We start from the raw sequence: 25,332 nt of genomic DNA on the forward strand, positions 1-25,332 counted from the left end.
ATTTTAATATGATTATTATTAAAATATGAATTAATAATAATATATAATATATAGCATTAGAAAAATAATATACAACCCACTTTATTATTTTTAAACTGCAATGCATATCTAATGTGCCTAAAATCTTATTAGCGAAACAAATAATTTAATTATAATCTAAATTAAAAAGCAAAAGATTAGAAGTAATAAATAACTTGAGAATTATATTTTATATCCAAACATAAATTCATACATTAATAAAAAGTTACATGATGTCATTAACTTATACGTCATAATCTATATGTTAAATTTTACAGCATCAAAAAATTATATAGGATGTCGGGTAGTGAAGATAGGTGATACTTCAAAAGTTGGATTGCCTCCCTTATGCGATGATCGTGCAACTCAAGCAACATTTCTTCTCCTATCTCAGTGTTCCTGAAAAATACAATCGAGAAAACGATAATAGAGAGTGAGAGCGAATGAAAGAACCAACAAGGTTCTTCTGCAAACATGGTCGAAGAACAAGAAGCTAATCGAGTTTCAAAACTCTTTTAATTGGATTCTTCATCTGGTTGGTGAGCCTTTTCTTGAAAAAATTGTCCATGCCACACCAAAATCCTTCATTAGAGTCATTTAACTTGTATATTAACACCCAATTACCTAACATCGAATGCCTATCGGAACTCGTATTTTTAAGTTCAAATTAAAAAACAAAGCTCCTACAGCCTGATACGCATTGCTAACAAAGTTGAACACCTGACACCAAAGCTTAGCATTGGAAAAACTTCCTTTCACTTAGTTCACTACTCTTTATCTACTTTATCCGTAAGTTCCCAGGAAAAATAGGTTAATTTAACTTGTATCTCGATCCTTTTGGAATCAAAGAGTATCTACGAAACACGCATATATGTTACCTGTTCGAGAATTTTGTTTGCTTGATCTTGATCCCCCTTAACAAAAGCATCAACAACCTGACAAAGAACATAAAGAAGTTAAGAATATAAAAGGGATTGATATCGTATAAACAACATCGGACATTTGAGAAACGTGGCATTGTGCAAATACAAAGGACTGACATTTTGAAAACTCAAGACTTATAGCCTTATAATGTTCCTTCATTGTAGCCCTATATTCCTTCACAACTCTTCGAAGAAACTGAAAACTGGAAACTATCTTATTCTTCTTCTTCATCTTCATATGCAAGTGAACATCGAAACAAGGTAAACTAAAATTCACATATAAAGTAAACATCGACCGGTCAAGAAGCTTCTCCATTCTCTTATAAGTCAAGAAAGAGGAAAGGAATATCCATCAGTTCTAACAAGTTCAAACATGCTATAGTAAATAGAGAAATGTCATTCACAACTGTTAAGAAAGCCTTCAGGATTATCATATTTCGCAATGTAAACCACCATTAAAAGGCTAATGAACAATAATAAAATAACAATAGAAACTTAATTTTCCCAAATAATGCACGATAAATTGCACTAACAAAGCTTAGTAATTGCATATCTGTTTAATATGAACTTAAGATCTTCTAAAACAAGAACATTGTTCATAGTTCCATACCTTTTGCATGTTGTATCCACATCTATCTGCATATTAAAAAATAAAACTCGATTAGCAGTTAAACAAATGTAATATTGACTCAAAATTCAATTAACAATGATATATGATTTTGTATGAAGGTTTACTCAGAACTTCTTGAATCGCATCCCTTTCCAATCGAAATTCCTCTCCTAGCATCTTGAAAAGAAAATCTTCCATATCCTTGTACATACAATCCTCGTTCCGACTACTGGATTCGAATTCTTCACCCCAAAACAAAGACATTAGCATCTCCTTTGAGTCCACTTTCATAGGTTTGGTCCCGAATACGAACCATTAGCCAAATGACAGATTTCATAAGCCCTTTTCCTAGCATGCTCGAAAGAGTGCCTCCTGAAATCGGTCTCGCCTTTTGCTTCGGAGATCTTAAATCCCCATTTGCTTGACAAGAACTCTGAAAACTATTACAACAAGATGATTCCATAGATTCATACTTTTTCCCATTGCCACTACACTCATCAGTAATGGTTGAAACTGGTTGATCCGCTGTAAAAACATCACATGTTTGTGAATACTTTTTTGAACTTTTAACATAACTTGATCACGAAGTTTCATCTTTTTTCACCTTGTTGTTAAATTGATCAGTGGAAACTAAAGGAGGGATCCCATGCATTTCATATAGAATTAAACCAGCCAAATATGGATTCCGGTCAACCTCGCAGTAAGCATAAGCGATGTCATTAAGAGAAAAAAACGGATTCGAAAGAATCGAGAAAATTTTTTAATGCCTTCTCCTCATTATTTTGCAATCCATTCAAGTTAGAAATCTACATTTAATGGAAATAAGAAAGGATTCAATGACAAGATTTATATATTTAAACAAAGAATTTGTCCCCCCATGATCAACATTAGACGTGTGCATGGGCCGGGCCTAGACAAAATTTTAGGCCCTTTTTTAGGCCTGGGCCCGGCCCGGCCAGGCCAGAAATATGGGCCTAAAATTTTTGTCCAAACCCGGCCCGAAATAAAATTGATAAGCCTGAGCCCGGCTCGGCCCGGCCCATATTAAAGTTTTTTTAACTTATTTCATTAAATAAAAAATTTTAAAATATAATAAATCAAATACATTTAAAAACATAAAAACAAATATTCAAAAAAGAAACAAATAAAAAATGAGACTCAAATAATTCTTAAAACAATACACAAATTGAAAATATAATAAAAAGTGGTTATATTTGTAATATCCGAAAATTTTACAAGTAAAATATTATTCGTGATATAGTAAAATAAGAAAATAAAGTGACAAAAGGGAAATTTTGAGTTATGTCAATATTGGGAAGTATATTATGGTATATTAATTCACAAAGGACTAAATTGTAAAAGTGAGAAAGTTTTGTTGCACAAGAGTAAATACTCAAAATTTGAGGGGTTAAAGTGTAAGTATGAAAAATTTAAAGGATCAATAGCATAAATATTTTAAGGGTGGAATAATCTAGAAACTAAAGAAAATGGATGAATTAGGACCAAATTGAATAGATAAAGAATTATGAGGGACTAAATTATAATTTTACCAAATTAAATAATGACTCAAGGATGAAATTTTAAAAGATAATGAAGGACAAAATGGTCAATTGGAGAGAGAGAAATCTAGAAAGTAATAATGATGCTAGAGATATTTTGATATTTTATAATTATTTAATTAGATAAATATTATTTTATTAATATTTTAATAAGATATATATATATATATATTTTTATTATTTTATTAGTATATAAAGAAAGAAAGATGAGAAATTCTCATCCATATTTCCCATGCACTAACGTGAGAGAAAGAGAGAAAGAAAGAAAATTTTACTTTCTTTACAAAGAAAATTTTACTTTCTTTACAATTTGGTCCTTTTACCAAAAATTCACCATTTTCACCCAAAAATCAAAAGAATTTCCATAGCTACCAAGAGATAAAAATGTTAAGGAGACTATGGGAAGTTAGAATATCAAGTTGGATTCGAGAAATGGAAGCTGAAGGAGAGAGAAAATCAAGATGAAGATTGAAATCAATAGAACAAGGTAAGAACATCATGATTTCAATATATTTTTAAGTTTGATATTATTGAAAAAGCATGGGATTAATGTTAATGTAGAGTTTCCTTACATATGGTTCTATGTTCTTGATATGTTAGTGAAGAGAAAACAAGAGAAAGTGATGAGAAATATTGTAGAGAAAGAAAATAAGAGTGTTATAAATATAGTAAATAATATCTTGTACTAAAACAGTTTTGGACAGCAGCAGTAGCCTAATTTTGAAAAATCACCAAAATTTTATAAATCAAATTATAGGATGAATAAAATATGAAATTAAAATTATTGAGTCTAGTTTCTTATAAAAGAAATTATGTAAGCAATAGAATTTTAAATCATGAGATATAATAAATTTTATGAGACAAGGTCAGAATTATTTCGGGTTCCCCTGTTCTGAATTTGGAAAATCATCAAAATTTTAGAAAAATAATTATGAGCTTAAATTTATATGTTTAGAATCCTGAATGAGTCTATTTTTAATAGAAACAAGCAAGAACATCATTTGAATTCTTTATGAGGAGATAATTAATTTTTAATGAAGAAGGGTCAGAACTGTCAGACAGCAGAATAGGGGTAACTTTAAAGAATAAACTATACTTATTGGCTAAACAAAAATTCTTAAAATTTTATGATAAGAATATATATTAGTATAGTTTCAGATAAAATTATCGGATCTTAATTTGGAGTTTTATAGCTCCAGATATGAATAATTTAGTGACTATGACACGGATGGATAGCTTGAATATTCATAAAAGTAAATAATAAAAAAATATAGATAATGTTACTTACAAGTGTGTTATATACATTAAGGATGTGGAATGGAGAGGAGGAGGAGGAAAACATATATGAATATTCATTTAGCATGGCTAATTTGCATACTTTAGGCTCAGGGACTAAATTGAATAAAAGTAAAGCTTTATGGGCAATTTTGTAAAAATATAAAAAATGACCAAATTGCATGAAATGGATTAATTTTATTATTTAAATTACAAAATTAAATGAAATTATTAATTTAGTTCAAGATAGGGGGAAAACATGTTTTAGGGATTAAATTGAAAAGTGTTGAAATTATGGAAAATTATGATATTTTATAGAATTCATGGATTGTTATCAATATGTATGAGAACAATAGCTGGAAATAAGGATTAAATTGCAAGAATTTTATTTTCCTGACCCTAAAGATGAAATCGTCATTAATTAAAAGTTTAGGGGCAAAATGGTAATTTTCCCTAGAGCATTAATTAAATGCATTAGAATATGAAATGAATGAAAATGATGATCAAATTTATTTATAAATATTCGGACGACTCAAATATGAGACTTGATCGTTGAGAAGAAAAGATATCGGATTAATGAAATTATAAACACAAACAAGCAATGAGGTAAGTTTGCGTAACTTGAATTGTATTTTAAATACTTGAAATATGTGGTTATGTAATGAAAATATGATTTGAATGTTCAATTCATGATAATTGATGAAATATTGCTAATACTCGATATAAATTGAAAATAAATCCCGGTTGAATGAAAGGAAAATTCGATGGATTTCTGAAAAGGAATTGACGGTAAAAAGGATCTAGCCCGGACGGATGATCTTATTCTCATATAGCCCTCCCGAAGAATACGTGTAAAATAGATTTAGCCCGGACGGGTAATCCGAATTAGGGTCTGAATTTAGCCTGGACTGGTAATTTAGACCAAGCTCATTAGAGTAATTGTCGTTGCGAGGATTTAGCTCGGACCAGTAATCCCGACAAGATACTCTATGAGTTTATATTCTGAGGATTTAGCCTGGTGGTAATTCCACTGTAAGGATGAGGTTCGCGGGAGTGTGCTCTCTGATATGAAATGTGTAAGACCATGATTGAAAGATACCATGGCAACCTGATTGAAATGAATAAGACCATGGTTGAAAGATACCATGGCAACCTGATATGAAATGTGTAAGACCATAGTTGAAAGATACCATGGCAACGTGATATGAAATGAATAAGACCATGGTTGAAAGATACCACTGCAACCTGATATGAAATGTGTAAGACCATGGTTGAAAGATACTATGGCAACGTGATATGAAATGAATAAGACCATGGTTGAAAGATACCATGGCAACCTGATATAAAATGTGTAAGACCATGGTTGAAAGATACCATGGCAACGTGATATGAAATGAATAAGACCATGGTTGAAAGATACCATGGCAACGTGACAAGAAAAGAATAAGACCATGGTTGAAAGATACCATGGCAACATGACAGAAAATGAGTAAGACCATAGTTGAAAGACACTATGGCATCATGTCAAAGATAAACAAGACCGTGGATGGGAGACGCTATGACATCTATTGAACAATTGATATTCAGGTAATACGTATCAGATAACGAATGGTTATATGAAATTGTTGTGTGAAATGTTTACAAGAACTGGTCATATGGAAATATATGTACAAAATAGTTGTATGAAATAATTATGAAGATAGATAAACGAAATAAGTATAAGTACATGGAATATAATTTATGTTAAGTTTGATATAAACTATTACCGAATAAATATACATAAAATATATGGAAATGATGAAGCATGAAATATTAATATAATGAAATGAATGATATATGCTTATGAAGAAACGGTAAGAGCATGATATGTTTCATGACATGTACATATATGATTATCTTTGATATGTTGATATGAGGAAATTATGTAAGTTGAGACTATTATTAAACTCAAGTGCGATATGTCGAGAAATAAGTATATCAATGTTGAATTTAGATGAAATATGTGCAAGTATACTAACAATGATGTTGTTTGACGCTAAGACAAGTGCCAAACTATTGATTGAATGGTAACATGTTTAATTATAAGGAACATTGAAATAGTATGTACTTAGGTGAAAATAAAATTTAAGATTTTGCAAAAAAAAATTTTCTATGATCTCGATTTAATTCCGGTTGGTTTCTAATTATGTTTGGGGCTTCGAGGGCCCAATAGAGAAACATTATGATTATTTTCAAACTATGAATAATAAATGACTCAGAATTATCTGAAAATGTTTAGTAAACTCCGGTAATGCCTCGTACCCTATTCCGGCAATGGATACAGGTAAGGGGTGTTACAATATTAAAATTGAAAATAAAATGGAAATATGATTAAAAATAAAAATATATATTTAGTATATAATTGGGCCGATTCGGGCCGAGTTCAACTAAAAAATCATGCCCATTTATTGACCAGCTCGGGCCTAAAAAACGAGCCTAAAATTTTTCCCAAGTCCGACCCGAATAAAAATACTAAAACTCGGGCCCGGTCTGGCCCGCCCATATTAATTTTTTATATTATTTTTAAATATATATAATACATCAAAATACTAAAAATATCAAAATAAATATTTCCCAACTAATTGAAAATAAATTTTAAAAATATGTAGACTTAAATAACACTAAGATAGATGCAACTTAACAAGCAAATGCCTCTAAAATAATAATAATAATAATTAACAAATGCCTTTAAAATAATAACAAAATTAACAATAAAATAAGTTTTATACAATATCCAAACAATAACAACAAAATAGTAGCAACATAATAGTAAAATGGTAGCAAAATAGGGAGAAAACAACAAAAAAATAACATTCAAAAATTAAAAAAAAATGTAGATTTTTTTTTGTCCTTTAGTGAATTCGGGCCAGATCAAGTCGGGCCCGGGCTAAAAATACCTTACTCGAGGCCTGACTCATTTTTAAATGGGCCTATTTTTTGCCAAAATTCATATTTCGGGCCTATATTTTTACCTGGACCCTCCCATTTTCGAGTAAGCCTTCGAGCTGAGCCGGGTAACCCAGCCCATGCACACCTCTAATAAGCATTAGAACATAATTGAAAAGAACATGGATTTGCAACATACATGAATTACCGAAATCACCAGAAAAGTAAAATCAAAACATAGAAAATAAATAAATAAAAAAGAAACAAATTACCCTTTTGTTTAAGTTAATAGTAAAAGAAAGTTAAAATTTCAATTGAGAAAGAAATTTTAGAAATCCGAACCAAACCCATTGATATTTTTTTTTTCAGAAATCCAAACCAAACCCAAGCACCAAAGACTCATATTTTACAATTTTCAAGTTCTTGAATTTTACATATGGAAATTGATGTTTACCTGGAGACGAATTCAACGTTTTGAGCTTTCCTTTCCCTCAATTTGATAGAAAGATGAAAAGAGAAAGTTTGGAAGGAAATGGTGAAAGAAAGCCGTCCCAGGTTTTTGCCAAATAAACTTGTAAATTTGTGGTTCATTGAATTGCTGAATAACCATTACAATGGTTTACTGCTGAATGGCTATTCAGCATTTTCAACGAATAGTGAAGGAATGAATATTAGGTATTCGGTGGGAGAATTGAACCAAATAATGGAATGGTTATCCCTCAAAATTTAGTAGTAACTGCATAGCAATTCTCTTGAACCAAACATACTGTTAAATTTCTTAATAACAGTAAATGCATCCCGCTCAACAATTACTTCCCGAAAACCTAACTTCTCTGCCAAAACTACGGCACTAAGACACGCCCTTGCCTCTTCTGCCATTGAATTTGCCACATTTTCATATGGGTGAGTCCCCACTGCCATCAATAACGACTCATTATTCCTGACTGCTAAACCAACTATTGTCTTCTTTGTTATCTGGTTATAAGCAAAATCGAAATTTACTTTCATTAAATCCCCTGTTGGCGGTTCCCAAATGATGTTATATGTCTATTGCTATTGTGGCAATACATGTTCCAAAATATTTACCTCTTGCATCTAAGATTTTACAAACGTAACTAGCCCATTCACACCCTAATTAATTCCTTCATGATATGCTCATTTTCGATTAAACCATAAACCACAAAACGCGACAACACACCAATCTAGCACATTAGTGTATCATCGAAACATAACCGAATTAATATATGCATTAACACTATCATATTATACTGGCACTTACTACATCATTGGAACATAATTGAAGTATGAACTCGTACCCAGTCTAATCTTATATTATGCTAACTATATTCGACTCTTTCCGAACAATTAGAGTAACTAATGTTCCATTTATATATCATCTACATATTCACATCTCAAAGTTTCATAACATTTTCATATCACATATCATATATAAAATTCATATCATCCTCATTTATACTATACTCAAAACAATTAAATTATCAACATTCATTACCATCAAGTATAATTCAATTCATAATACTTTCTCACTTATATTTAACCACTTATATAATATTAAAGTGTATCCCTACTCCTTTTCATGCACTAAAGAAATCATAAGAGATGAAAATCTCATAATTTTGAATTAGTAATGAAAATGATGATGTTATCATCGCTTATAATTATATAACAATTTAAATAAAATTAAGATATTTGAGGCACAATCAAAATTAAAGATGTCAATGGCGCAGGTTTTACGGGACCTTGACTCACTTTGCATCCAATTGGCGAAGATGAATACAAGTTTTAGAGGTAATAGGGCAAAGATGGAGACAAAAATTAGACCTACCGTGGGTGATAGGACAAACATAGCTATGACCTTATACTTGTCGCATCCCCACCCACTCTGCATAATATAATAAACATATTTGTAATTTAAATTTTACGTTTGTGTTGCATTTGAAGACATTTATAATTTATTTAAAACATTATTTGTATATAGATATTATGTAAGAATTTTATTTTATTTCCTCCTAAAACAACTTTTTTTTAAGTAGTGACAATTGAAATAATATCACATAAGTGATGGGAGTTCCAAAATTAATTTTTAATTTTTTCATTAAAATATAATTAATATTTATTTAATTGATACTTAAAAATATATTATAAAAAGTGAGTCTCAAATAGACTTGGTCATGGGTTAGGCCAAAGGCTCAGCTAAAATGTAGGAAGGTCTAGACAATATAAACTTGAAAAATAAACATGGACAAAAAAAAAACCTATTTAAAAAATACACAAAACTTCTGATAAGATATTTTTGACCCAAGCCCAACTCGACCAAAATTCACTAAAAGATACAAAAATATTTTTTTTGTTTTATAATATTATTTTCTTGTTATTTTCTTTCTATTTTGTTACAATTTTACTATTATATTATCACTATTTTAATATTATTGATTAGATATTGTATAAAATTTATTTTATTATTAATTTTGTTATTATTTAAAAATATTTATTAATTTTATTATTTTAAAAATATTTACTTGTTAAATTACATCTATCTTATTATTATTTAAATATACATATTTTTTTAAATATTTATTTTAATTTATTATATATATTTTAAAATTATATAAAATTAATATAAACGGAATAAGTGAAGTCCAAATTTTAATATTTTTATCTAAATTGATCTTTAACAAGATTTTAAAATCTATTTTTTGAGTTAAGCCCAACTCAAGCCTAACAAAATTTTTAATTGAGCCAGCCAACACACCTCTAAGGCTGCCTTTGGATAAGCTTTTTTCACCAGTGAAGTACAGTTGGAGTACTCAACCTCACTAGTCTACTGCTTGATTCACCAATCCAATACAGTGAAAAAGAAATTCAATCTCACTGCAACAGTGAAACGAAACTGAAGCAAAGAGCAACAGTTAAAGGCAACTGAAAAAATACCCATACTTCTATTTATATCATTTTACCATTTTATCCTTTAAATTTTGGCCTAAATTCTTTTCCAATCTTATTTGTTTTCAGATTTAGAAAGAAAACAACTAAATTCATTAACAAATAACTGCGAAAACTCTTCAACCATAATGTTACTATTTACGAAAATAATATTTATCATTGTTAAAAAAATATTTAACTATAAAAATTAAAATTATCATCATTTTATCTAATAAATAATTTAAATTAATTATATAATTTATTAAAATATTTATAATAAAATATTAAAAATACATTTTAATATTTTATTAAATAAATTTATAAATTCACATATTTTAATAATTTTATATAAGTAAAGTTAATTTAAAAATTTCTATTATATATCAATTCTAATATGACATCTAATATGACATCTTTAATAGTCATTTTTCATTTTTAGCTCACCACTACAGCTGCATTTGAATCCAAACACACACTCCACTTTTGTTTTTAATCTCACTGCTACAGTATCCAACCTCACCGCTACAGCAACTAAGCTCACCGTCACTGCTATTTTTTGACCTTACTAAAAACAAACACACCGCCCGTCCAAACTAAACCTAAGTCACAAAGCAAGTATAACCAAGAATCTCCGCCGAAGATTCGGTGGTACCAGGTACCAACGAACGTCGTGAAACAAGAACGGTTTTATTTTTGCAAGCCGTGAGGCAAAAATGATTTTAGGTTTTGTATCCACAACGAATCATAGGACAAAATGGGGATAAAAGTTCTTGTCAAAGATGGATGCAAACATCCCTAATCAAAATATGAAATATTGTGAAAGGAATTTGTAGCATCAGCAAATAGAGTTTATAGTTTTTCTAATTTCCTCTCTAGCAATGTTAGAAATTACATTTTGATTTACCAAGGCGAAGGAAAAACTATTACCAATTACCAAACCGAATATTTCGGTATCAAATTTGATTTATTTTACATTACTTCACATCTACTACTTTCTTCATTATTGGAAAAATAATTATAAACCCTAAAATATATAATAATAAAAATCTAATATAATTTTCAAGGGTTAAAGATACCATTGAACCCTATTTAATTATGCAGGGCTTATAATCATTGCAACTATAATAAACAAAATTAATTGAAAAAAAAGGCCTCAGAGATCTTGGTGGAAATAATCATCAGATAATGGTTTAAACCACTATCAAGAGTAGCAAATATTTTCTTACATCACAGGCCATACTTTAACTCTTTTATTTAATAAAACCATATTTTTCACCAAAAAATAAAATAAAATTTAAGGAAAAATTCAAAGAGTCAGAAGTAGCTGGTTATGTTCTCATAGAAAAAATCAATGGGAATCCGTCTGATTGTTTTCATCATCCTCCTTTTCTTTTTCCTCCGTTTTTTTTTAAATAAAAAAATAAAAGAGATGTATCTACCTTGTCACCGATAAACCCCAAAAGAAGAAGAATAATCGGAGCTAAAGGGAGAGTATACACAGAGGAAAGCTGCGTATACAAAACGCCATCGCTTTGGCCTAACGATAGATCCTTTGATCCATCCCCATTTACAAAGATCAAAGGATTGCAATTATTAGGCCTTCCATCACAAATCTATTCCAGAAATTTGTTTTTCTTTTTGTATAATTCTTGGGCTGAAATAATAAAAAAAAAAACGAAAATAAAGAGATAAGCTGTTCAAGGCACTGAACCCTGCAAGATTGGTTGAGGTATGACCAAAGTATAAGCGTTATATAGGGAGAAGGAAAACCCTAAGTTTAAATCAGAGAACCCTAATTCTTTATCTTTTGATTGGGCTTCTTGTTTGGGCTTGGATGACGGCGCATAGTTTTATCTTGATTTTTAAAATATGTATTTATATTTTTTTAGAAACTATAATATTCCTTTATTTAATTCAAAATAGCTTAAAGATAAATTATTTTTAAAAGTTTTTCTTTTTTCATAGTTTATATAATTTAGGTTAAAATTTATTATTAATTTCTATACTTTATAAAAATTGTGAATTTAATAATTATATTTTCATTTGATTAATTTTAGTTTTTATATTTTTTAATTTTAAATTTTTAATCTGACTCAAGCAATAGTTGTTATATTTGTTCAGTTAAATCTAATTGATGGTTTTGTACTATGTGTACAATTGTAACTTTAGTTTATATTCTCTAATTGAATCATTCTAAGTCTATATACTATTTGAAATTTAAATTTTTAGTCGACACAAATGATAGTAGTTAGTCCATTAACTGAATTTTCCATATTAAATTTTAAAAATAATAGAACTTAACTGAATGAATTTAATAATTATTATTTGATGAAACTAAAAATCAAATAAAAGCAATTTCTAAAATTACAAGGACACTGGGTTAAAATCAATTTTAAAATATTTTCTTTTGATTTAAGTTTAAAATTAATTTATAATATATATATATATATATAAGCATGAGTTTAGAGAAATTTTTGAACTAACGAAATAACTTCATAATTATCTTTACAACGATGCTCCCGACTTTGTGAACCACCACCATGCTCCCGACTTTGTGAACCAGACTTCTTTGGAAGCTGCTCATGACATGTTGTAACTCAAAACATTTTATTTGATAAAATATATGTAATTCATACTCGTTACGACACATGGATTAATATTTCAAAATATATTATCTTTTCATATAATATAGTAAAATTTTGAATTCGAATGAGATTATAATTTATATAATTTTGAATTAACATAAACCTAATCTGATTCGAATTCGAACTTAAAATAACTTAAACAAATAACTTGAAAATATTTGAACCTGTGGTAACTAAAATCTGAAATGATTTGAATTTGTAATGATTTGATCCAAAAAGTCAAACCTCAAACTTGAATGACCCGAACAAAAATTGTCTTGAACCTGAACCTTTTTCAAGAAGTCTTGCAACTTATATATATATATACACATTTATTCATTTTAAGATCAATTCAAAAGTTAGATCACATTGTCTAATTTTATAACATAAGATTTCAATTTTGTAAATTATGGTTCTCAATACTGAGTTCAAAGGACTAAAAAAATAAATAATAAATAATTCTGAGTAACATTTTTAAGAATGATATTTCATAACATTTTATGTTTTACATGTAAAGATTCTAACTACAGCATAATCATATACAAAATTCTTCAGCTGTCAAATATTTTGATCGTTGCCACAATTTATCTGTTTTTTTAATTCTCTGCATCTTTCTATGCTATAACTCAGTCCTTTATAAGCACTCAAATGAGCTGAAGATTACATTACTCAGAGACTAAACCATTGTGATGTGGCAACCCAGAGATCTATAAAAAGCAAGAAATAGCCTTAAATGAACTAACTTTCATACTTGAAGAGGCACTTCCAGTTTTGAGTTTGAGGTCTGAGCCGTGCTGGTCCCGGCAAGATCCTTCACAAAAGTCCGTAGGCACCCGTTGATTATTCGTGGAGCCGCCCCATCACAGAATCGTTTCGCAAGATCAACAGCCTTCGAAGAACATGCAGTGGATTTTTTTAAGCATGAAATCTAATGCCTAAGTAGTAATCAGGAAATGGGGGAATGAAAAGGAGAGATACCTCGTTAATGACAATTGGGTGCCGGGTTCCGAGAACGGTTATCTCTGACATTGCTAAGTGAAGAATACTAAGCTCCAAAATCCTACCAGCTGGCTCATTCTGTAAGGAATGAATATGTATGGATTTAAGATCGATGGATATTTAAAGGGCGAGGGGAGTTACAGGACATTTTAAAACATTGAATTTACATGCCAAAAGCCTACATATCAACAATTGAAGCAGCATCTGCGTAAGCATACCTTCCAATTTGATGGCACAACTTTATCAATAGCAAGAACATGATTGTCCCATTTGTCCACAATTGCAACCAAAAGCTTCCTTGTGAAACTACACCAAAGGAACAAGAGGTCAACTAGAAAGCACAGTCTCTCTTGAACTTGTGCAACCATGAGCAGGCATGCAGACACAAATAACCAGCACCAATACTTTATTACTTTGTCGAGTATAGTTTTCGAAGAACTGGGATCCTAACTCGATTTTTTTTATCAGAAGAATACAAGATAATGCATTGAATAATTAGAGGTCTATGGTTTACCTCAAAAGAAGCTTGCTGTACACCAACTTTGGAGGCGCCGAAAGAACTTCTGCCTCTGCAATACAATTGCAAAATTGTCAGTTAAACCAGGTGGTTAGCCATATCAACACTATCCATTGAAATTCAGCTTAAGTGAATCAAAATAATAGCTAGAGTGATTAACCGGTTGCAACCAAAAGAGTACAGACTTAAGTGAGAGTGATGGCTTATTTTGCAATTTCGCATAAAGAAAAAGCATAAGGACCTATAAAAACATAGATATAACACATTTGGTGGTTAATTACCAATGGCGGAATCCTGCTCATCGCTGCGTAAAAGCTCATCTGCTTCTTCAACAGAATGTGTAGTGACCGGAGGCCCTCCGAAGCTCATGTGGTTGTATTGCAATAACGAAGCCTTGTCAAATTCATAGCCAGGTTCTTTGAATACAAACAAAGACAAAAAGTGTTAAATATGCTAAAGCGAAGTTATGCTAAGTTCCAAATGATGAACTTGTAAGAGTGACAATAAACTACACATTCTATGCATAAATTAGTTAACATATACAAGTCCATGTCCGAGCAACTACAAAGCAGAATCAAATCATTACAATGCACAGACGGACAAAGAACCAAAAACAATAAGGACTGAAACCCACACATGCACAAATATGCACGGTGAGACTTAAACTTGGGTACTCAAAATAGAATTTTAAATTCAATTCAAGTGGATCCTTGATACACTACTAATTTCAGCTAGAGATAAGATGCCATAATTTCTCAATTCACAAACATCTATGTATTTCAAACTCATCCCTAAATAAGCATCCAATATAAGAAATTCATAAATTTAAATTCATAATACTTGTATTTCCATGTATTTGATCACACAATTTACACTAACTTTGAAATCCAAACTACCAAAGGAAACCTTTAAGAACTGGCGGTATCCTATATAATACATACCTCTGGCTGCATTAATTCGCTTCTCAAACAGCCTAATAGGGTCCGACCCTTGCAAACACGAGGCATAAACTATTAATCTGCTCAAACAAACACCAAATCTCAATTTCAATGAAATTTGAAAAAAATAATATAAAGAAGCTAGAAAAAAATAAAGAGAAGGAAAGCGTACAAAGCAAGCTCCCGGGCGGCTCTTGGACTGCAAAAGCGGCCACTTTTGTCTATTTTTGGGAGCATTTCTTTGGATTTATGAAAAGATTGTTGGTCTTGGACCTGAAGCGCCATGGAAGGGAGTGAAATTCGAACTTTGGGGCGGCTTGCAGGGTGCCGAGGCGGCGGTGGCGGCAAGCTCAAAAAGCAATGTTCCAACGCTTGATGGCGTAATTTGAAATGGGTTTTAGAAGAGTAGTAACAGCTTAAAACGCTGCTACACCGTATTCCCTCCATGTTTCTCTTTTGCTGGCTGCTCTCACTCTTCTATCTTCTACTTCGAAGGTTTTGGTTTACACTTGTAGATATTTTCTTTTCACTTTGTATTTATTTATGGGTTAATTGCATCGTACGTGGTCAATTTATGATTCAATATTTAAATTTGGTTCAAAACTTTAAAAAATTCAAATTAAATCCTTAAAGTATCATTATACTATCGATTAGCTCAAGCATTAATTGCTAGCTACAATTTGAAGTTGAGAATGATTTGTAACACGTGGACCAAATTATAAATATTTCTAGGAAACATGGATATAATATGTCAGAAAATGAAATAATTCTTCTAAATTTTATTTTTAACGCGTGAGATTTAAGTTATTGATACTTTGAATACATATTTATAATTTAATTGTTGTGTTTTTTATTTTGGTAAAGTAAAACAAACAAAATACTTTAACTACGTAACAATTCTATGAGCAGAGTTGTTCCTAAAAAATCTTTAGTCCTTGTTTTAAATCATAAGCCGCCTTGGCCAAGCAATCAACAATTGTATTGCGGTCTCTAGAAAAATGTTGCATACCCTACAAACCTACATTCAGTAGCAAGTGATGAATACGTCTAATAAGGGTAGAGTTCGAACTTGACAAATAGAAATCTTGAATGGCCTTAATCATCTTCAAGTTATTTGTTTATATCAACACACCATCATAGTGCATGTTTTGAATGAGAGCTAATCCGTCAATAATACCTCATAATTCAGCGTTAAAGATCAAGCGTATCCCAAATATCTATTATATCCCATAGTTCACTATCCATTTTTATTCCTTGTTAAAAATATACTAGGAGTGACATAGAATGTTTAAATTAAAATTTATTTAAAATATGATAATTATTTTGAATAATATTAGGTTGTGCTTTTTTAACTAAATTTTTTTGAATAAATTATTTTTAAAAATAAATTGATTTTTGGAGAAAAATGCATTTTAGATTATTATGAGTAAAATATTTTATGATGTTTGATACGTTATTTTTGAAATTATGTTTTCATTAAAACAAACACAACATAAATTATATTTTGTTACAAAATATCATCAAAGCATTGTCTTAAAATCCTAAACTCTATATATGATATCAACATACTTTATATTTGCTTAAGCATGATCCGACTCGACCGAAATATGAGCTTAAATTTTTGTCTAAATTAATTTATATTTGTAAATAGCTAAATCAAATCCTATCGAGTCTACCTATATTTTTTTTAAATATAGATATTAAACAATATCATTATAGGTTCTAATCATATCTACTATTTTTTATACAATTGTCTAAACTACTCATAGTCCCTCGCAATCTTCAAATAGGAAGATAATGTGCTTCAACGCATTCAAACCCACGTCCTTCTGTATTAGTAACCAGGGGCGTAGCTAGGGGGCTGGCATGGGCCCCGACCCCCCCTAAAATGGAAATTTTCATTTTAAGCCCTTGAAATTTTAAAAAATTTAAATTAGTAAAAGTAAAATTACACTTTGGCCCCTAAAATTATAAAATTCAATTTAATTCTTTACAAATTATAAAAATATAAATTATAAAAAATTAAAATTTCATCCGACCCCCCTAAAAAAATTTTCTGGCTTCGCCCTGTTAGTAACAATGTCCATACCAATCGAGTTAAAACTCCGTCGACAAAAAATATTATTTTTAACTTAATATTTAATAACTTTATTTTTATTATATGTGAAAATTTTAGTAATATTAATAAGTCAAATTGTTATTTGATAGCTAAAATTTATCTTATATAAACTTAATTATAAATAATATCTAATTAAAACTTAAATTTACGTAAGAGAGTGGATGAATTACATTGAAATTAGAATGAAGTTAAACAAATTATACCGATATTTATATTAATATTACTAAAATATTCACATATGATATTATAAAACATTAATTACTTAATATTTATAAGTTATAAATTTATTATTAAAAATATTAGTATAAGCCATTTTTAATAAAATATTAGAAATATTAATTAAAATTAAAATTATTATTAATATTAAAATTTATTATTACAGCAAAATTGTAATATTAAATAAAATTTTCAAAACAATAAATTATATTAAGCATATTAATAAATTATTATATATTGTCATTCTACAGATATCAACTTTCAGCTATCAACTAACTTTAACCAAATACTTTTAAATAAAGGGTAAATTATAAAAATAGTCACTTTTGTTTGACTTAAATTATATTTTAGTTATTTATATTTGAAATGTTATGTTTTAGTCACTTATATTATTATTTTATTACAAAATAGTCACTCTATCGTTAAATTCTATTATCTTCCTAACAACAGTCATACGTGTCAGTCTAAATGAGTTTAAGTGACTATTTTTATAGTTCACCATTAAATAAACAATTAAAAGAATCAATTAGTCAAATCAATTAATAGAACAGTCAATTATTAACTATCAACTATCAGCCAATTGTCAAATAGGTACAAAATATTTTGACTTGTACCAAAATTATACTTAATTTAACATAATTAAATTATCGGATTAATTTCAAATTGGAAACATTTTTTAATCAAGAAATTGGAATTGTTTTAGATTTTAAATCATTTCCAAGGTAGATAACATCTGATTTAATGGACTGAACGACGCCGTTTTGAAGTGGGAAAACTCCTCCTTTAATTTTAAGCCCTCGGCAAAATCCCAATGCAGCAGGACCAGTAGGAAATTGTAAACGACGACCAGTGGCGCTTCCCTGATTGGTTTTGTGATAGATTTGACAACATTTTTGCATTGGATCACTAAACAAGATGAGATCATATTCCATTTTCATTCTCCTTTTGTTTTGCATAGCTTCATTTATTAGATCATCATCTTCTTCAGCTCCCAAACACACTTTTCTTGGAATTTCTCCTCAAGGTCTTTAACAATCTTTCTTTAATGATATTTTAAATGAATTTCCAGTACTAATTCTCATTTTCTTTTACTTATTTATACTAATAATTGCTGTCATGAACGATACCCAGATGAGGATTACTACAAATCATCATCAGATAGCATTAAATGCAAAGACGGATCCAAGAAATTCACCAAATCTCAGCTCAATGATGATTTCTGCGATTGTCCTGATGGCACCGATGAACCTGGTTTTTTTTTTTTTTTTTTTATGTTCCTTCCCTTTTGGGTTCACCTTTGTTTTAATGGGTTTAATGTTTTATGGGCTATCTTCTTCTTATTAACCTTTATTTGCTTTCTCATAGGTACATCCGCTTGCCCTACTGCAAAATTCTACTGCAGAAATGCTGGACATGTTTCACTGTTCTTGTTTTCTTCCAGAGTCAATGATGGGATCTGCGGTAAGTTAACTGCATTAGTGGAAATGGGTGATGTTTTTCTATATGCCTCAATTTGAGTTACTTTTCATTGATTGTATATATATCTTCCAGATTGTTGTGATGGGAGTGATGAGTATGATGGTAGAGTGAAGTGTCCCAATACATGTTGGGAGGCTGGTAAAGTGGCTAGAGATAGGCTGGTGAAAAAAATCAATACTTATAAGGAGGGGGTTACATTGAGAACTAAGGAAATCGAACAGGCTAAGATAGCAATAGCTAAAGATGAAGCAGAACTAACAAAGCTTCAAAACGAGGAGAAATTGCTGAAGGGCATTGTTGAAGAGCTTAAAGGTAACACTTACTTCTGAAGATTCCTTCATACTCGTTGTGTTATCATTGTGGATGTGATGCGACAATATTATACTTAGTCTGATTTGGGTTGCATTTGTTTGTTGAAGTGTTGTGTTTATTTTTCTCTTGAGGTTGTCTATAGTGTGAGTATGGTCATGACCAGTGACGGTAAAATGTTATATGAAGAAGGTAAGTAGTTTCACATGTGGCATGACATGTGCTTACCCGAAACAAGATTTTGTTCCCAAAACTCATTGGCTGTTTCATTGTATTTCTCATCTATCCGTTAAGCAAAAGATATCAAGGATGTGTGTATAGCAAATGTTATGACAATACTAAATCTTGAATATTATGTGTCCTTGATACAAGCGGATATAGTTTTATAATGTGCATTTATAAATTGCTCCAAATCCTAATCAACTCAAAATATTCAACCCTTACTCTTAATATGTATAATGCATTAAAATGAAATTTCAAGGGTACTGAATAATTGAATAATTTAAGTTAAAAGGTATTGAAAATGTGAAGTAGTTAGAAGCTGTCAAATTTTTCTATAGTCTGACAACATGATAGTTTTGAACTAATAAAAATATCTTCAATTCTTTCTTTTTCAAACCATTGTAATGACCATCTATATAGAAACTCTGTATCACTTTTTTCATGAAACCAATTTAATATTTGTACAGAACTTAATTGTATATCAAACATTATTACAATATAATTTTTGGTTTTTAAATAGCACTTAAATTGTATGTCTGTTGAGGGTTCAAATTATCAAATTTTCATTCATGTGCTGCTCAAAATTCACCTAAGTGTCCACAAACTGTGCCTATGTTTTTCTTGATCTTATACCTGTTAATATTTGAGCTTATTGCAACATAATTTATTTGTTTACCTTGTTTAGAACGTAAAGAACAGATAGAGAAGGCAGAGGAGAAAGAAAGGTTGCAAAAAGAGAAGGAAGAAAATGAGAAACAAAAAGCAGAGGAAGCTTTAAGAGAAAATGAGAAAGCTGAGGAGGAAGGGAAGGTGGAAAATGAAAAAGTTGAGCAAGAAGCGAACAGTGAAGACAAACCCAAAGAAAATACTGATGATGATGATAAATTTGGTAACATTGAGGATTCTTTTGTAAATGAGGTTGGATTGGTTGTTTTTTAATTTTCTCTTGAAGTGTATTTACATGAGTGCACATCTTATTTCTTCTGTTTGTTTTTTCATTGCCTTTGTCATTATCAACCTTTGGCAGGACCCCAAAGTAGATGAGAATGAAGGCGAACCAACAAGCAAAGTTGAAACAAGTGATTCTTCCGAAACTGAAGCAGTTCCTTTTAATAAGGAAGAGGACGTATGCTAAAACAGTATAATGGTGCATTTCTTTCACATGGTTATACTTCCACAATGACATAATCTTATGTTGTTTTGTAGCATGCGGTGAAAAATAAGCACGAGTCTGCTTCACACAGACACAATGATGATTCCACTGTTTCAACTGAAATTGATCAAGATGCTGGTAGTAAAGTATCACCTGATGAAGACAAGAAAGCAGTAATTTACTCTACTCCCTAGGTTTTCTTGTTCGTCAAAAAGCTTATATGATATTAGGCTATAGTTCAATAAAACGATGGGTATGAGATTGGGTTTGGAGGATAAACCCTCTTAAGTTGCTTTTTGAAAATAAGAAATCGAAGCTTGTTGTTGGAAAAATTGATTGAATAGCTGGTCTATCTTACCAAGGATCATGGTTGCAGTATAGAATAAATTTAACAATAATTATATTACAAGAGATTAAAGGTCTCAGAAATGGCTCACAAAGTAAAAAGGAAGGTAAAAATGTTAAAGTAGATTACAAAAGACGGTGTACTGAAACAGGTTAAGCTGGCGTTTCAGTTTTAATTATTAAGATGTTATCCTGCATTGTAATTTGTTTCTTTTAATTGTCTCTATGGTAGAGTTGAAGTAGAGGGCTAGAGGCAGGTTAATTTCTGATCCAGTATAACAGCTAATATGTTTGGTTATTTTATAGATTCTTTATTCCTTCATATCAAGTAGCAGCTTTTTTAATTTTCTGTTCTAGGGTATAAAAGAAAGGGTCTGAGAGTGAAAGGATGAAAAAAACCGTTGGTAGTATTCTACCTTTGGTTTTCAATGTACATGAATTGTGAACTATAGTTTTCTCTTAAGGCCTTTACTTGAGTACATTTATTAAAACAGGGTGTATTTTTTAGAATAAGAAGCAGCAAAAGAAATTTCGTGTAAGTTTGGGCATGCATGAACTTGACAAGTTTCTGAGGTACTTTTTTGTTTGTCTACATAATTCCCCTCTGGTGTCTGCAGGAGAGTGACACATCTGAAACTACAGAAGGACTGTCGAGGGAAGAGTTAGGTCGCCTTGTTGCTTCCCGTTGGACTGGAGAAGGTACTGAGAATAAAGGGGGAACAAAAGCTGATACTGATGACATCCATGAAGAAACGCCCAAGGATGAACATGATGAAGAAGAATACGACAACTATGCTTCTGATAGTGATGAGGACACTGCAAAATATGAAGATGATATAGATGATGATGTAGAAGATGAACCAGATGAGAGTTATGAAGAGGAGAATCATGATGATACAACTTCGTACAAAGATGACTTAGATGATGAACCTTACTTGCCAGGTTTGCAATTCTTTTCTGGTCAATATTTCATTTAAGGTGGCTACTGTGATCACTGAGCTTACTGTTAAATATGTTGTTAGAAACAAGTCCCTCAAGTGATCCATCTTGGTTTGAGAAGATACAAAAGACAGTTAAGAACGTTCTAGATGCTGTTAATATATTCAAAACTCCAGTAAATATATCAGGTACATGCTGAACTCCCACTATTTACCACTTAAAATTTAAATGAGCATATGGAAATGGGCAACCTTTTATGTTTGACTTGTCAGATGCGGCTCATGTACGTAAGGAATATGATGAATCCAGTGCCAAGTTATCTAAAATACAGTCAAGGATATCAAGTTTGACACAAAAGCTAAAACATGATTTTGGTATGTAGTGAACTTTTCAGTGTCTAAGTGGTGAAAATGAATCGTATTGCTTTCACTTCTATAAACTGAATTTGTGTTTAATATTACAGGACTGGAGAAGGAGTTCTATGCATTCTATGATCGTTGTTTTGAGATCAAGCAGAACAAGTTACGAACTCCTTGTTGTAGTACTTTGTTCAGTTACCATATACTCAATTATATAGATTGCCAAACAAAATTATTGCTGTAACAATTTCCAATTTATTTTCACCTTTTTTGACTGGGACTTTTGGCTTCAGGTATGTTTACAAAGTTTGCCCATACAAACAAGCTTCTCAGGAGGAGGGCCACATGACAACCCGTTTAGGGTAGGTTTATTGCATTTATTTTGTTCTGTAATTGATATAAGGAAAATTCTTACATTTTGAACTCCATAAACAGGTTTAAAAGGTGGCAAGTGTTCTAATAGATATATTTATGAATTTTAAAAATTAATTAATTCATAAATAAACACGTGCCGTTATCTTCTTAATCTTGTTTATGGAGTATAACATTTTCCCCACTAGTGTATGGAGAATGAATTCTTGTTTGTTTAGTTATCCTATTGGTAGATGTTTATTGCATTTGCCTTGCAGTTCCCTTGGCCTACTAATATGTGAAAACATGATTATTGAGCTCCAACTCTCCAAATATATAAAAAAACTCAGAAAATTAAATGAAACTACCTAAGTCAAACATGTACTTGTTTTTAACACTCACCCCAACAAGTAATATAGGTTTTATAAGCTATCATGTATTTGTGCTTGTCCCTGTGTGCATGGATGACGGCATGTAGGATTTTTTTTTCCCTTTATAGTTTATTTCAACAGAATTTTAAAAGTTTCGTGTCACTTAATTTACTCTTTTTTTTTTGGGGGGGGGGGGGATTCTAGGCGTTGGGACAAATTTGAGGACGCATACAAGATGATGGTATTTTCAAATGGTGATAAGTGCTGGAATGGTCCAGATCGAAGTATGAAGGTACTGTTACATTACATGGTTTTTCATGTTCTGATTTGTTGTTACTTGATGAACTCATGTCCACATATTTTATTATGGACTATTACACAAGTAGTTGTACGTAAAAGTAGAACAAGAGTGAATTGTGAAGTTGATTATCTAATTTATGTAGTTGTTCTAGAATTCTATTATCTAATTTATGTAGTTGTTCTAGAATTCTTTACACGTGTTCTTCCTTTTAGGTGAAATTAAGATGCGGTTTGAAAAATGAGCTCACCGATGTTGATGAACCAAGCCGTTGCGAGTAAGTCTCTCCTCTTTTATGTGTGTGTTGTGCATCCATGCATGTATGCACATGTCCTCCTAACAATTAGTTTGTTATGGCAGATACGTTGCTTTATTGGCCACTCCAGCTGTCTGCCTGGAAGATAAGCTGAAGGTAATACATATATTCGGTAATGGATTCAGTGATGTAATACTCTACCATAATCTAAACAGTTTGATTAATCTTAACTTTGATAGGAGCTGCAACATAAACTAGATTTGTTGAACAAAGAGCAACCTCAGGAACATGATGAACTTTGAGGAGCCCAGATAGAAGATTCAGACATGGTTAGAGGCTGTTGACTCCATAACAAATCTATCATTAGAACACGTATCAATTTGATCCTAGTTATGAAGCGAAGTAGAATGTGGCCTTTTTGAGCTAGTAGAGAAGATTTTCAAGCGATATCTGAAATCTGAGGTAGCCTCCTGAAAATTTTTTTCGTAGGGAAGTATGCTTCACATTAAAATCACATAGATGAAGTGAGGTACGGTTATATTTGTTAGGTTGAGCTGAACTGACTATGGTGAAAATTAACTGGTCCTCAATACTTCTTTGAATTTCTGCATAAAAGAATATGAATGGTAAGAGATGGCATTAATTTGAATGACCTATGGTTTCTCTTTGATCATTTGCTGTCTAAATGATCTCGTTGCCATATTATTGATTTTATTTTTCAGCAATACGAGGTTCAAAGTCACCTTGAACAATAGAATGTTGTAATTGTAGGGTTAGGGTTCTTGAGTAGAGTGAAAAAGGGTGAAGGGTAGCAACTGGCAAGCAGGCAGTAACTGCAAAACAAGTAATAGCATGGGGTTAAATAGGACATGGGGCTATGTTTTCTCGGTGTTTAGATATGGATATGTTCAATTTGTTTCAAGTATTTGTATATGTTTAGACGGTCTTTGGATTATTATGTCCCTTTATCCGTGTTGGGATATGGATGCCAAATATGGATACTTAAAAAGAAAAATAAAGAGTTGGAAGGAACATAGGATTGGAGCATTTCTATGGTGTATTCAGCCAAAAATCAGTAGTTACTCAACTGTTAGCTAGTAGCTAGTAACAACCAGAACAAGTAGCAGTCAAGTCGAGTCAAGTAAAATACGTTAGGCTCAGTAGCTATTCGAGCCAGATACATAATTTTTGTTCAATCGAACTCGAATAGTTTTGGAACACAAGTGTTGGCATAAAAAGTTTGGTACTAAATAAATAATGCATCTGGCGAAAAGATGCATAATGCAAGTGAAAATTGGAAAGGATTTTCGTGATAATACATCATAATATATAATATATATATATATATAAAAAAGATGACATGACACACTCGGTGTGTCAAATGTTAACCAAAAATGAAAATATATACACACTGTAGAGCATTGTAATCGAATAATTGTTAAGTTTATATCCAATTATATCGAGTCCATTAAGCTTAAGGCCCAAATCAAATAGCCCATTTTAAGTTCAAATTTACTTTTTTGTATTTTTTTATCCCTTAAATTTTAACTTATATTCTAATAACTTAAGCTCAAATTGGCCCTT

At 30.8% G+C, this 25,332-nt stretch overlaps 3 protein-coding genes and 2 non-coding genes across 6 annotated transcripts; 1 reads left to right on the top strand and 4 right to left on the bottom strand.

Moving 5' to 3' along the window:
- Nucleotides 1-176: 176 nt before the first annotated feature.
- On the bottom strand, nucleotides 177-2,288 carry LOC108488060 (putative nuclear RNA export factor SDE5). 2 transcript variants are annotated; one of them, XM_017792377.2, is made up of 5 exons: nucleotides 2,156-2,288; nucleotides 1,677-2,076; nucleotides 1,552-1,577; nucleotides 897-953; nucleotides 177-417 (listed from the first exon to the last, which is right to left on the bottom strand). In XM_017792377.2, exons 2-5 carry the CDS (start codon nucleotides 1,840-1,842, stop codon nucleotides 409-411), a joined length of 258 nt encoding a protein of 85 aa, XP_017647866.1. In that variant the 5' UTR covers nucleotides 1,843-2,076; nucleotides 2,156-2,288; the 3' UTR covers nucleotides 177-408. The 2 variants fall into 2 exon arrangements, with proteins under 2 accessions (XP_017647866.1, XP_052887358.1); XM_053031398.1 differs by having other exon boundaries at nucleotides 1,677-2,208.
- Nucleotides 2,289-11,402: 9,114 nt separating this feature from the next.
- Nucleotides 11,403-11,489, bottom strand: LOC128280049 (small nucleolar RNA SNORD24). The gene has a single exon (XR_008270230.1). It is a non-coding gene; the product is annotated as a small nucleolar RNA SNORD24 (small nucleolar RNA).
- Nucleotides 11,490-11,562: 73 nt separating this feature from the next.
- On the bottom strand, nucleotides 11,563-11,639 carry LOC128279868 (small nucleolar RNA R12). Its single transcript, XR_008270060.1, has one exon. It is a non-coding gene; the product is annotated as a small nucleolar RNA R12 (small nucleolar RNA).
- A 1,697-nt stretch (nucleotides 11,640-13,336) lies between these two features.
- LOC108468846 (uncharacterized) lies at nucleotides 13,337-15,842 on the bottom strand. Its single transcript, XM_017769707.2, has 7 exons — nucleotides 15,504-15,842; nucleotides 15,335-15,411; nucleotides 14,675-14,809; nucleotides 14,391-14,445; nucleotides 14,095-14,182; nucleotides 13,856-13,954; nucleotides 13,337-13,766 (listed from the first exon to the last, which is right to left on the bottom strand). Exons 1-7 carry the CDS (start codon nucleotides 15,776-15,778, stop codon nucleotides 13,623-13,625), a joined length of 873 nt encoding a protein of 290 aa, XP_017625196.1. The 5' UTR covers nucleotides 15,779-15,842; the 3' UTR covers nucleotides 13,337-13,622.
- A 2,569-nt stretch (nucleotides 15,843-18,411) lies between these two features.
- On the top strand, nucleotides 18,412-24,421 carry LOC108470096 (glucosidase 2 subunit beta-like). The gene is made up of 16 exons (XM_017771305.2): nucleotides 18,412-18,690; nucleotides 18,798-18,917; nucleotides 19,032-19,127; nucleotides 19,218-19,457; nucleotides 20,362-20,594; nucleotides 20,704-20,802; nucleotides 20,883-21,002; nucleotides 21,792-22,116; nucleotides 22,197-22,301; nucleotides 22,386-22,487; nucleotides 22,577-22,634; nucleotides 22,766-22,834; nucleotides 23,399-23,486; nucleotides 23,708-23,769; nucleotides 23,853-23,904; nucleotides 23,988-24,421. The coding sequence occupies exons 1-16, from the start codon at nucleotides 18,582-18,584 to the stop codon at nucleotides 24,048-24,050; spliced, it is 1,941 nt and encodes a 646-aa protein (XP_017626794.1). The 5' UTR covers nucleotides 18,412-18,581; the 3' UTR covers nucleotides 24,051-24,421.
- Nucleotides 24,422-25,332: the final 911 nt, after the last annotated feature.

The sequence above is a fragment of the Gossypium arboreum genome, chromosome 8 (genome assembly GCF_025698485.1).
Source record: "Gossypium arboreum isolate Shixiya-1 chromosome 8, ASM2569848v2, whole genome shotgun sequence".
NCBI classification, from domain to species: domain Eukaryota; kingdom Viridiplantae; phylum Streptophyta; class Magnoliopsida; order Malvales; family Malvaceae; genus Gossypium; species Gossypium arboreum.